The following is a 13,095-nucleotide window of genomic DNA, read 5'->3' as shown; positions in this document are numbered from 1 at the left end:
AATATATGCAAAGATTAGATTGATATAGTAAAAAGATTATTTATTATATAGAAATCTGTGCCCAGTAAATCCCGCACTAGAAATCTGAGTAATTGACTGAGTAATCAACCCGCTAGATTATATAAGATAGGTTGCCTCAGCACCCCTGTAAACCCTCATTTCTGGCACTTTATTTCAAGAGTTGCTGGGAGGTTTTGGCGTCAATTCCTCTTTGCAGCTGTTTTATTCGCCGACCGGAATGAGCTAGGTAATTTCCCCATTCTTGACAACCCCCTTCCCCCTTACACCCAAGAATCACGTTCATCAAGATAAGCAGGGCCCCTATTTTCATCAAAAGAAATTCATCGGGGAATCGGATGATTAACAAGCTAGGGCTGACTTTGTGGTCGGCCAAGAAGTACAGGTACGTCCACGAAAAGGTCTGCGTACCTGTTTTGGTGTCGCACAACACAAGGGGCAAAGGCACAGGCACAAACTTGTGTATCCCAGATGTTGTGAGACACGATTTTCATCAGGGCAGCACCCTTCAAGTGGGATGGAGGACATGGCAGGCTCCTTTCAGGCGTCCAGGTCTTAGACAAGATTCCCCTCTCCCGTCCTAGGCTACGGTACGTCCCGTGGTTCGTTGCCCATCATCACCTCGCGTCGTCTCATACGTCCACCCAAGTGGAAGACATCGACCCGGAACCAGTCCCTCAATATCGCCGGAACTCGATGGACGATGCTACCTACGTCTCCAGGATCCGTGATCATCCCTAATCGAAACAGCGGGCCCCTGGTCTTTCTTGTACCTCGATACGTACTTGACATCCATCTTGCTCACCCCACTGCCTATCCATCTCATCCATGGGCATCATTGTGCCCTTGCTCCCCTGCCGCTCCTTGCTACTGAGGAGACGGCTTCCAGGCTGCCCAATCCTCGCCCGTCTTGGCTAACATCAAAAGTAACCTTGTCTAAGGTACCCGTACAAGCCAAGAGAGGCTCCTTCGTTGACCTCGTCAGTGCCTGTTCACAACAACTCATTTGCTTGCTCACCACTTTCAATACTACCGCCAACATAGACGCTGCCTCGTCTTCCTCCAAAAATACTTAAAACTGCCTTCCGGCCTCTCTCAAGGTGCTTCTGGCTTCAAGTGAAAGCATCATCATCCTCTCTATACATCCTCTCTTCTGCCATATCAGCCTCTATCCAACTCGACCTTGTTAATCTCATATATACACTCCTACTTCTCAATATAACTTGAGCATATACAACCGCGAAAGTTGTCTTTTCACACGCACAAGTCACCATCAACAACCACATCCCTCACCCTCAACCTTCATACCAATATTCAACATGGCCGTCAAGGAGTATCAGCCTCTTGTCAACCACTGCTGCTCTTTCTGCTGCAAGGCAGTTGACTTTGGTACACATGACTACTGCCCCGTGGGCGCCGAGTGTGCTAGCTGCCCATACTGAGACTGGCATCTCCTCCTGAAGCCTTGAAGTCCCAGGGCTGTCCCACCGGATTGGGCTGGCTGTATCATGCCGCCCAGTCTATGCAAGTTGTCTTAGCCTGCAGATAATTCCACACCGGTCCCGAGTTTCAACCTTCAACGAAAGTTCACCATGGCCGATCCATGGCGTCCTTGCTTCGTTGATCTCGCTTCCTTCCCGTCAGCTTTAACCACTTCTCGGGTGGAAGCCGCTCTTCAAAGTCACTCATTGGATCATGGCAAACGACAAAACAGGGCCTCAAGGCCTTTCGTCCAAACACCCGCCACTACTACAACGTCCATCACATCTCTCACGACGCTAATTCCTCACCGGCGATGCATGGCTTCTGGAAAATGGAACAAACAAACATCTCCTGGCTCCTTCACCCTCAACTGCCGCCAACAACCAACGGTCGTGCTGCAAAAGCAAGTCTGATCTACAGTACACCTCTTGCAAGCATACGACACTGCATATCAGATGGATGGAACTCGTGCATTTTATTTGCGTCCTGCTTGTTTGACAACTACCCTGTACTTCTCAGCTCGTGGGCAACGATCGGAGGTGGAAAAAGCTGTCTGTTGCCCATGGCCCCTCTCATCTTGTGAACGAGACTACCCCATTTACCACATTTCCTTGGTCATTTGTTTCGGTCCTTTTCCAGCTGGGGCGTTCGTGGACTTTCATTTTGGCTATTTGCATCACAGTTGGTTTTTTGTTTTTTTTGTTTTTTTTGTTTTTTTTGTTTTTTTGGCTTTACGCGGAGTTTCCTTTCCCTCTTCCTGTTCCTCTCCGCCTCGTGTTGAGACATGGCATGGGATCTGCGGGGGCTTCCGTCTCTGTTTTTCCTGCGCTTAACTCATGGACGGATATAAGGGCGGGGGATAGGGGAGCTCCCCATATCGGGTCGGAGTGCAGCCCTACTCCAAGTATGGGGCTCAAGGCGTTGTGTTACCACTTACCAGATGCGGTGGTGGTCGGGATCGGGAAGGTGTTACTGGGATATTTGTCTTTGTCTTTTGACTGTTTTTGGCGGGATGGACCCCTTGGCCTACTTGCCTCCTGCAATTTCTTATCCCCTTTATCGTGCATAGCAGAGGATTTCTTTTCTTTTCCTGCTTGGAGTATGTTAGGACGGCGCTTTTGGGTGGGAACACCTATGCTTGGGAATGTGGAAATTTTAGGAGTCATGGGAATCGGAAAGGAGGACTTTTGAAATTTAGTTCACTCTTTGGCTTACCTCTAGTCAATGTAACACTATCACTTGCGCATTGTCAACGCCTCCATCACTTTGCTGCTACCTTACAGTTGTTCATGGGACACATATCTCCTCAGTTATCTTACCTACTTCCCCTGCCTACTGTACCCGACCGCAGTAGCGTTGAGACTAGATCCTTCGGTCAAGGTACGAATACAACGCGAACGTGAAGAACATCGGGAGAAGACGCCACTTTGGAAAAGCCAACTGACGGCCAAGCAAAGTCCCTGATATTTCCCACACTGCAATAATGATACGATAACGCCGTCATCCAACATGCCTTGCACTCACTCACCTATAAAAAACTCCCCGAGTGCCCAACCCCAAAACAACAACTTGTTTGCCTCCTCCCTCCCCCCTTAACCTCACTTCGTCGTCGTCTTTTCCCAAAGCCTTCACCACCACCATCTTTCCCCTAGTCCTATTCCATAACCCTTTCCTTCCCGGTCCCCTTCCCCGACCGGAGTCAAATCCCCCCCCCCCTTGCTCCTGACGTGCATATTGCCCTGGTAAGAAGACATGGGCCCCTGAAAGAAGAACCCTTTCCAAACTCCTCCCAGACCGCAACCTAGATCTCCGCGGATGGACGGTGTTAAAAGACATACATCCCCGCAAATGAGAGAGACGGCAAGAGATGAGAGAGAGGGGGGGGAGTGTCCGAGCGAGTTAGCGGGCCGAGATGGTTCGGGTGACGATGTGTTTGGATGGGTGATTCTTCTAACCATGTTTGGAGCTGCTTGAATACATTATTCTGGAGGTATACTACCAGGCCTAGTGTTTCTTGCATCTAGCCAGGCCACGTCAGGGCTTACACATAAATAAACAATGGCCTGACGGGATGGGAGAGTCCAAATCGTTTTACACCCTCATCAAAGTCCAAGACTGTGCCGCAATCTTAGTACCATTCACTATGCCAAAAGCGTAGGCGGCTTGTAAATGCATGACACGCAACGACGTTGAGGTTACATGGAAGAATTGCAAGGAAAACAGAAACAGAAGGAACAACCTGTTTTTTCGTTGATGGATGGGACTTCTTGATGGTCCCTTCCTAGCTCTATGAAAGGAAAATGGAAGGTGGGGTGAATGGATGTGGAATTTTCGGGTAAAGAGGGATGGTGTCGTCTGGCGCTCCTGCTTCCATCTGGTTTTTCTTTCTCAGATTTTCATTTTCCATAATATTTTGTTAACCAATTCTCTTTCCCAGCTTGGATAGTTCCTTCCTCATGCTTCTTTCCCAATGAGAACGGACTTCCCGCATTGCCCACCTGAATATGCAACTTAGCACATTAATCGAAGTTGACCGAACTCACCTGCATATCAATCGTTGGTACCAACCCAAACTTTCTGACTGAGATTACTTTCTCCAGCGCTCCGATTTCCACTCAAGACCATATTACCCCAGGGACCGAGTGGTAGAGTGACAAAAGACTCCTGGTCCTTTCTTCGACTGCTTACTTACTTACTTCTCCTACTCCCCTCCGCTCACGTACTCAACCGAACCTATACGACGATCCCACTGCTCCCCGCCCTCAACCTCAAACAACGGGGCGGACGGCTCGAGGCTTGAAAATCATACGCTACACCACAGCCGGGCAGCCGGGCAGACGGGATGAAACCGGCGAGGCGCGCTTGTATAGCATTTACGGCACGACTGATGTTGGTAGGTAAGTAAAGGGGTAGGATGAGTAGGGCTGGATGGATATCATGATACCTATACCGCACCGTAACAGTAATAATGTAGTAATATCATCGACATGCTGTTTTCTTCCTTCGCAAACGGGAGGAGTAAGTGGGGGGTTGAGTACCCCGTCCCCATCCCCGTCCATGTCATAGCTTGTAAACGACACGACGAATTGCTTGCTGCCTTCGCAGGAAAGGTGAGAAGTACGTAGATATAACTTTGATCCTATAACCGCCGTATGTTTCAGAGAAAGAGGAGATGAACCGTGGATGGGTTCCGTTGCTCGACGAGACGACGGGAGTGATCCATCTCCAAATGATAGATACCTTGCCACCAACCTCGAGCGAGAATGGTTGATGCTGACGTCGACCGGAGGCATCGCCGTAGATAGATAGACAGAGAGATAATATATAGGTAGGTAGGGAGGTCTGAAGTGATCAGATGCTACATTAACTGCCCACTACCCACGACTAGGGCTTATGATCTTGATGCTCTATGGAACTTCTGAAGCACATCATCACACCATACCATCGGAGACTGCGCCGTGTAAGCTTCTGCTGGCTAGCTGGCTGACAGGAGGCATCATTGGTAGAGTTCTCGTTAGTAGAGTTGCTTGGTTCAGTGAGTAATAGTGATGGTGATCGTGGAGGGTCATGAGATTTGGGTATGTATGTAGGGTACGTTCGTTGGTGGTTGAGGTTGTGTAGTATATGCAATCGGTAGAAGAGGTGATGAAATGCTAAGATGGTATGAGACATTGCTTCCTAATGGGATGGAATTGACTGGAATCGAATGTATTTTGACCTCTGATAGTCCAGGTAGGAAATGATATCTGAGTTTTGAGTCAGGGAGAGGAGGCTTCATAGTGTAACTCTCTAACTTCATGATCCATCATCACTCGTGAGCAGTGCTGGGAACGTAGGCCAACAATCCGAATCCACACTTTCATTTGTCCCTTGGCCCACCGGGTGCTCTTGCCAATGTTCATTGCATGCGAGTGGGTGTTGTGATAGTTGGGATGATGGACTAGAACGCCAAAGTGATATCTCCCGATCGTGCACTGGTTTGTTTCTCCGTAAAGACATTGCTCCGCATGACATTATTGTAATTAAGACATGGTTATATGAAGGTATATACAATGAAAGATGACGAAGATAAGGTTGTGAATAAGTCGAGCTGAGTACCGTCAAAAACATAACGCCGTTCTCCGTACATGGTGGTATCTCCAAAATTCCTAGCAAAAACAATTTAGTTCAGTTAAATTGATCAAACGAAATGGAGCGAGAGAAGGCAACCTTAGCCCGCTCATGGTCTTTTCCCATGGTTCCTTCCTCTTTTCCTCTAAGCCCCGTTCATCGGTCATGAAACATGCGAATCGTCGGAAAGCCCCATGAATAATGCGCATGCCAACGCGAATCCGTAATCCCAATCTCACCTCACGCACATGCGCTCCCGGTTAGGGCAATTCGCTGCGGGCCACCATCGCTCATCCGCCCTATCCGTTGCCAGTCAGAGACCAGACAACGGCGCGGGCGTCGATGCCATTCGCCAATAGGCAATGGGCTAGCCTTGCGAGATCCCCCACCCCCCTATCAAAGGGCAGGATGCATGCCCGAAACGCAATTATGGCCTGATGTCTTGCCGGTCCCCTAGGTACGTCGCACTCCACCTCCCTAAACCGTTCAGGAGTTCGGATGTGTGTTAATGTAAGCAGACCGGAAGCGGGATAGGGGAGTTTCCTTGCGTAGGGATTCCACCATTTGGGTACAAAGGTGCAATTGCCCTGTACGGACATGCCCGTGGTCCGAACGACCCGCGGAAGAGAACGCAATCAGTAAAGGCTGCGGAAAACAGCAGCGATCGACCCTTTGTCGTACTTGACGTATTTCCCCTTTCCTTTGTCAATCTCGTGGTAGCGATCCCAGAATCGATTGTAAAGTGGCTCGAGCATGTGCTGGACATCCTGTGCAAGCATCTGGCGCACCTCTTTCTCCATGGCGAACTGCTTGTGACGGGCGACCATTTCCTCGAAGCCGGAATTGAAGGCTGTGAACATGCCCTTGATTTTCTCCTTATCCTTGGAGCTGAGACCCTTCATGATCGAGGCCGAGCTTACCATGCCCTGACCCGAGGTCGGGCGCGCGGTGCGGTTGGTGTGGACCGTATCAAAGAGATGGATACTGATTTCCTTGCAAGTCTCGGTATAGAGAGCGGCGGACTTCTTCCTCCATACTTCTAGCACTTGGAGGCGAGACTGGAGAAGAGTTGCCAGGCCAGATTCCATGATCATACGCTCAATGATGGTGACATTATTGGCCAGGAACACGCCGATGACTGCCTTCTTCTGCTGCAATAGGACACGAGCACGGGCGTCCAAAGAAGAAAGGAGGGTCTCGATGGTGTCGGCACAGTAGTGGGTAAAGATATCTTGTCCGTCCGCACCGACATCGAACGAAGAAAGGCTGGGGATGGTATCGGTAGCCCCTCCCTTGGACGCAGCGGCCGACTTCCAGCCGCCATCGCCAATGGAAATCATGATGCTGGATATGGGTCGCAAAAAGTCGACCATGGACTGCAGCCGCTGCATGGTTTGTGATGCGAGCTGGGTGGGCGCGCCATCCGCGGGCAGCGATTGCAAGCTGTTGACTTGTCGTTTGGTCTCCTCGAGCAAGTCGACAAGCGATGATTTGGCTGTCTCCCGGATGGGCTTCAAGGCCGCAGCAAGAGAGCTCTTCAGCTCGCCCGTCCGGCTCTCCAGGTTATTGGACAGACTGGAAATGATCTCGACGATCTCATATGCGAGGAAGCAGTCTGTGGTGATATGTGACTTGATGTGGCTGTTGAGTTCCCGTAGAGTCCTGCCCAGCTCGACCAGGGCCGGTTGACATGTCGCCTGGAAGACGGGGCCCCAGTCCTCCCTCATGAAGATGCTGCAGATGTTGTCGTATTCGGACAGGAAAAGACCCTCCATGGCCTGGGCGTAGGTTCCCATACCGTTTGTGCCCGCCCTGTATACAGCCTCTGGGGTCTTTTTCTTGGCCGTGTTGGTGCTTGCCGTAGCCAAGTTGCCCAAGGTCGATAGTAGGTACTGAGACCGGACTTCGGCATAAATCTTGATGACAGGCGATTCTTGCGAGCTCCCCGCCCCTGTGTTCTGCTGGTGTACGCCGGTGAGGTACGAATTCATGAGACCTAACCTGGTGATCTTTTCCTGGGAGAGCACTGGGAAGGGCATGTTCTTCGTGAGGTAGTGTAGAGGTTCAATGGCTCGGGGTGTTTCGCTCCGTAGAAGTTTGTCGAATGAGCTTTCGAGTTGTGAATTGCCAGTCTTGACGAGGCGCTGAAGGTCGGCGACGGTTTGCTGTGTTGATCGGAGGTTGGAAGCCTTCATGTCGTTCAAGGCCTTGTTCAAGCGCTTGATGGACGCCAGGTAGTTGGACAGGCCGGCCTTTTCAGGGCCCATGCGGATGATTTGTTCTTCGTCATTCTTGCTGTCGGCGGGTGATCGTAGTTTCTCGATAGCGGCGATGACGGCGTCGATGTCTAAACACGAATGGCTATCGGTTAGCGTCCACTGCCGATGAACAACGTCATAGAGGGAGATATGGCGGCCAGGTGACTTGCTATTGCCCAGGACCTGGAGTTTCTTGGTCTCGCCGCTAAGAGGCCCAGCGACATCCCGAACACTCTTGCCCGTGGCATCCAACCTCCCCAGGCAGGCCTGAATCTTCTTTGTGAGCTGTGATGTCTTCTCGAGGCGCGAGTTCAAGACGTCGACCTCTGCCCTGGCTTCCTCATCGGCAGCAAGGCGGCCGTTGATGAGGCCGACAGCCATGGCTGTGATGTTGTGGTGTGATCCGAACCAAGCCAGGACGCGCCACGCGCTTCAATCGTCGGTAAATGGTATGTGGTACGTGATTCGGCAGGTCAGTTGCGGACTCGGACACGGAAGATGATGGACAACGGAGTCGGGAGGTCCAAGTGGAAGCCGGGAGTAGTCCGTTGGGATCCGGATGTGGCAGTCCGGTCCAGTAGGTCATCATTCAGGCCAGGCCTTTGACGCCCAGTTGGGCCCCTGGCCCCCCTAAACGCTAGGCGCGAGCCGCTCGCTAATTGCGCTAGCAGAGGGGCCCGGGCCACGTCCGAGTCCACCAAGCACAGGGGGGGGCCAAACGCCAGGTTGCACCAAAGTCCGGGGCGGGCAAGCGGGATCCGCCAATCCGCCCCGCTTCCCCGTGAACGCGGCCAATAGGGACCCACTTTCTCGCAGCAGTTCCAGGCTTGCGTGCCACTCATTGCACGATACGGACTTCTTCCCGAATCCCCATCAAGCTGAAGTCACTTTTTTCCTCCATCCTCCCAACCCCATCCAGCCATCTAAAATTGACGGGACGCATTGTCAGATCTGAAAACCTCATGCAACTATTCCAATCTCCGGTTTCTCAGATCCACTCTCAGCCTCACGGAGACGACCTTGTTTTTGACAACATTGGCCAACAGACTTCACAGGAGATGGAATCTTGGCCACAGTTCGACCCAAATTCAAGCTCCAAGATGACGTATATACAGAGTTGCCGACCTTAGTCACCTGAACTCTATTATGATAGTCATGAGTCAAAAATCACCGTCAGACTCGAGTTCAGCATATCTAGAACTAACTCTACGCCATCTTTCTTCAGCCGTGAAGAGAAAAAGGTCCAAACCCCATCAGCGAACGCCGTAACCAAGGCCATGCCCGTCAAGTACCTGAATGCTCTCAAGGAAAACCTGAACCCCTAGTGCGAATCTACAGAAGGAAAAACAACCAACAAGGGGAAAGACCATCAAGCCTTGGCCTTTGCCGCAAAGTAGTCGGCCACAAGCCGGCCTACCGATGCGGCGATCCACTCGACATCTTCTCGCGAGACGTTGAAGGCTGGCGAGATGATGATGTGGTCACCGGTATATCCGTCAACTGAACCGCCACCTGGATACACATTGATCCCATACTTATCGGTCAATCCCAGCTCACAGATTTCCATGCAGACATGGTCATCGGACGGGAAGGGGGCCATAGTCTCCTTGTCCGCGACAAACTCGATGCCCCAAAAGAGACCGCGGCCACGGATATCACCGACATTCGGATGACCTGCAAGGATCTCACGCAGCCTTGTCGACAGAAGATCGCCCATTGCCCGGACGTTGCTCAAAAGGTTCTCCTCTCGAATAATCCGCTGCACCTCCAGGGCTGCGGCACATCCGGCAGGATGACCCTGGTATGTGTGGCCATGGACGAAGACACTAGTCGGCTTTTGTTAGCACCTAGTCACTCTTTGACTGTCGAGAAAATAACTTACGAGGTACCCTTTTCGAGTGCGTTGACCACTCGGTGACCAGCCAGAAGGCCGGCTACGGGTTGGTAACCGCCACCAAGGGCCTTTCCGATCGTTTGGATATCTGGAACAATGCCCTCTTGCTCCCATGCGTGCAGGGTGCCGCTCCTCCCCATACCACACATCACCTCGTCAAGGATCAAGAGTGCGCCATACTTGTCACACACCTCCCTTACAGCTTTGAAGTAGCCCTTAACAGCAGGCACACATCCAAGGGCCTGTAATGAACGGTTAGCATTCGCAGACGCTAAACAAAGATATATGTCAGGCAACTTACAGCTCCAACAATGGGCTCAGCGACAAAAGCGCAGACATTCTCTGGTCCTACTCGCTGAAATTCCTCATCGAGCTCCTTGGCCAGTCTCTTCGCGTAGTCCTCGTCCGACTCACCGGGCGCTTTACCGCGGAATGCGTTGCACGGCGATACTCTCGAGACATTCTTTGTCAAGAGTGGCTCGAACTTGGCCCGCCGAACCTCGTGGCCACCGATGGCTAGTGCACCAAGAGTGATGCCGTGGTATGACTGCTTCCGGGAGATGAACAGAGTCCGTTGTGGCTGGTCAATCTCAAGGAAGTACTGCCTGGCCAGCTTCACAGCCGCCTCCATTGCCTCAGAGCCTGCAAAATGTCAGCTACTGTTGGGGCTAGTTAGGGAGTGATCGTCTTACCTGAGTTGACGATGTAAGCACGCGCCATGGCCCCATTCGTTGACTGGACTAAATCGCGGCATAGCTCTTCCTGGACCCTGGTGGTGTAGAAAATGGTTGCACAGTATGGCGCGGCAAGTACCTGGTTTGTGACAGCTTGGGCAACTCTCTGATTGCCCCAGCCAAGGCAACCGACCGCAGCGCCTCCCGAAGCATCGAATATCCTGCGGCCGTTCTCGAGGATGAGAAAATTACCTTCAGACCTCGTCATGTTCAAAAAGGTCGTATTCAGATTTCTGTGAAGAACTGCCGAGTCTTTGGAAGACGCCGTGGCATCCATGGCGCCAACCGTTGAATCGAGCTTTATCAGTACCATATCGAACGTACAAGGTTGACTCGGATTTTGAATAAATGAGGATATGAAGGACCAAGTGTGCGTGTCGTCAAGTGGCGGTGGATACAAAGAGAAGCGATTGCTCAAGGGCGAACTCTCGCCTTATCTATATATACTCAAAGATTGAACAGCCTGAACAGTCGGGACCCTGCCCAGCCCAGCTCATCAACAACAAGCATCCACTACACGTTACTATGACGGGGTCCAGGTATCGGATGGCTCGCGTGAACTGCCGGATACAGCAGGGCTATTCTCGGTGCGAGCGTTTGCCCGCTTGATACCGGACTGCATTCTCTACCAAGCCTTAGCCATGTGGATCAGCGGGTTCTAGCATGATTCGTGGACTTTACTGCAGCACCCCGGGCTAGTCGCCCGTCATCCAGCGTACCAAACTGTGCTAAAGTACGGCGTGTGTAAGTGTTTCCTCGTGATAAACGAGGGTTTGGGCAGACATGAGGTGCATGCCCGGATAGAGGTGTATTTGAGCCAGCATTGGTCAGTCTGGTGCGCCTTATACCTAACCTCCAAGCCGTGTCAAGCTGTGTACTCACCAGAATCCTGCTCGTTTGCCAATGGAGCATCACCCGGCCCGGACGAGGTGTGTACAGACTTTGAAGGGTATTAACCACGAGTTATACGTGTACCACGTGCAACAAGCGGGCTGCGCTCTGCCGCCTTCAATGCCTTCGAGTTGTCGTTGTGTTTGTGTAACAGAAGCTTCATCACTATACCGACTAACTATGGCAGAGGTACCCTATACCAGTGCCTATCGTTGAGAGCCTACCTACCATTGGAGCTTCGGCATTGAACAATGAGGGGTAGCGCGGCCAACAACTCAACTCGGCGTCCCGATCTCGGCCGAACGTGGTGCGTGAAACCCTTCCCGATGGAGAAAAACATTCTCTTTGTCACCCATTGCCTCTGCATTATCTCATCCCAGTTTCAAAAAACCAACACGTTGACACTTCTTCAAGGATCAGGCTCGGTGAGAACTGTGTCTCTATGATTGCTACACGTTCCCGCTTCCGGAACTATTCGACAACGTGTTCTGCCGCTCATCCGGGTCTTTCTCAGCCCAGTCAAAATTTACCTGGTGTCCATTGGATTAACCTCCCCTTTTCGGTTGCCCTATTCGGGCCCGGACGATTGGCACGGACCATCGGCACACCCATCTCTCGTCGCTGCCGATGCAGGCCTTTGTGCCGGCCGACTGTTCCTAGAGTGACTACGGCCTGTGAGACTACATACAGCTCATCTCTATGTTGTCCCCTCTAACCTTCAACCTTGCCACCTAGACCGACACACACTCTCTATGCGCTGACCCGAACTTGATATTCTTTACAGATACCAATAAAACGCACATGTCTAGTGCTGACGATGCCCTCCCATGTGCTACGGATGCATGGCAATATTCACCACGACACTGGCCACTATCCTTACCAAAGTGCAACTCGAAATGGGAGCACTGATTACTGATTAGCTGACAACCAGACATGTTCTTGTCTCGGGTTTGGTGGCTGTCAGAAAATCGAATTCATCCCCGACCATCAACAATAGCGTTGTCGATAGGCCTCTTTCTCGTGGGCCGTACCCTGCATCAACGGTGCTCGGGGAGCGGCCATCCCTTTCCAAGTACCTCAGTTGTGCAACGAGGCCGCTCACTCGCCTGGTGGTGTGACCGCCAGTGCCGATGCCACGGCTATGTGCCTAGGCTGTCGTTCGTCGGATGTGTTGTTGAAGCCATCTAAGCTCGCACCTTTTTGTAACAAGACTACTGAATATCATAGGACACTAGGTGCCGGATCGTGGTTTGTCCTACTTCAGCCTCCCTGTCTTACCTTGCACAATACCAGCATATGCAAATGAAACATTAGGCTTAGTTTTCAAGGCTTGCGGGTAATTCTACACCACAAAGATCATTTCTTCGTTGACGATACCTTCTTATTCCGTCCTGGTGTATTGACTAGAAACCAACCTCAAGCATATCAGAACGCCCCTTGGACTAAGGATGCTCCAGGGTCAACCAATATTGATTTTCTTCGGCTGTTGGAACTTCATGATCGGGTGAATGTACGCTGTCAGGCCAGACTTTTGGAATCCTTATTGATCACATAAAACGAGGCATCACACAGATAGATGATCCTAAAGGAGCGAAACTATTGATTCAAACCCTCCTGAGTGTCGTGCGGGTAATAATCACCCCGTGCATTGCTCAGCACGGCAGCTTGCTCATCTAGACGAGATAAACTGCCGCTTACCGCTCCTCCT

General features: G+C 51.5%; 3 protein-coding genes across 3 annotated transcripts; 1 reads left to right on the top strand and 2 right to left on the bottom strand.

The window, feature by feature from the left end:
- Nucleotides 1-1,337: 1,337 nt before the first annotated feature.
- Nucleotides 1,338-1,460, top strand: SMAC4_13458 (uncharacterized protein; the record flags this gene model as incomplete). The annotated part of the gene is made up of 1 exon (XM_066091424.1): nt 1,338-1,460. The coding sequence occupies one exon, from the start codon at nt 1,338-1,340 to the stop codon at nt 1,458-1,460; it is 123 nt and encodes a 40-aa protein (XP_065946429.1).
- A 4,046-nt stretch (nt 1,461-5,506) lies between these two features.
- On the bottom strand, nt 5,507-8,249 carry SMAC4_01850 (uncharacterized protein; the record flags this gene model as incomplete). The annotated part of the gene is made up of 1 exon (XM_003348779.2): nt 5,507-8,249. One exon carries the CDS (start codon nt 8,247-8,249, stop codon nt 6,246-6,248), a length of 2,004 nt encoding a protein of 667 aa, XP_003348827.1. The 3' UTR covers nt 5,507-6,245.
- A 522-nt stretch (nt 8,250-8,771) lies between these two features.
- SMAC4_01849 (uncharacterized protein) lies at nt 8,772-11,504 on the bottom strand. Its single transcript, XM_003348778.3, has 5 exons — nt 11,178-11,504; nt 10,455-11,121; nt 10,064-10,404; nt 9,751-10,004; nt 8,772-9,694 (listed from the first exon to the last, which is right to left on the bottom strand). The coding sequence occupies exons 2-5, from the start codon at nt 10,807-10,809 to the stop codon at nt 9,238-9,240; spliced, it is 1,407 nt and encodes a 468-aa protein (XP_003348826.2). The 5' UTR covers nt 10,810-11,121; nt 11,178-11,504; the 3' UTR covers nt 8,772-9,237.
- Between the last annotated feature and the right edge of the window lie 1,591 nt (nt 11,505-13,095).

The sequence above is a fragment of the Sordaria macrospora genome, chromosome 3 (assembly GCF_033870435.1).
Source record: "Sordaria macrospora chromosome 3, complete sequence".
NCBI classification, from domain to species: domain Eukaryota; kingdom Fungi; phylum Ascomycota; class Sordariomycetes; order Sordariales; family Sordariaceae; genus Sordaria; species Sordaria macrospora.
This window is presented reverse-complemented; position numbering and strand designations above follow the sequence as displayed.

What these genes read in the sequence shown, in the direction of transcription:
- SMAC4_01849 (XM_003348778.3), bottom strand. Translation starts at nt 10,809, where the DNA reads ATGGTACTGATAAAGCTCGATTCAACGGTTGGCGCCATGGATGCCACG. An exon ending in CTGAGCCCATTGTTGGAGCT is followed by an intron (nt 10,005 to 10,063) that starts GTAAGTTGCCTG and finishes CGTTCATTACAG; the next exon opens with GCCCTTGGATGTGTGCCTGC. An exon ending in GCACTCGAAAAGGGTACCTC is followed by an intron (nt 9,695 to 9,750) that starts GTAAGTTATTTT and finishes AAAGCCGACTAG; the next exon opens with TGTCTTCGTCCATGGCCACA.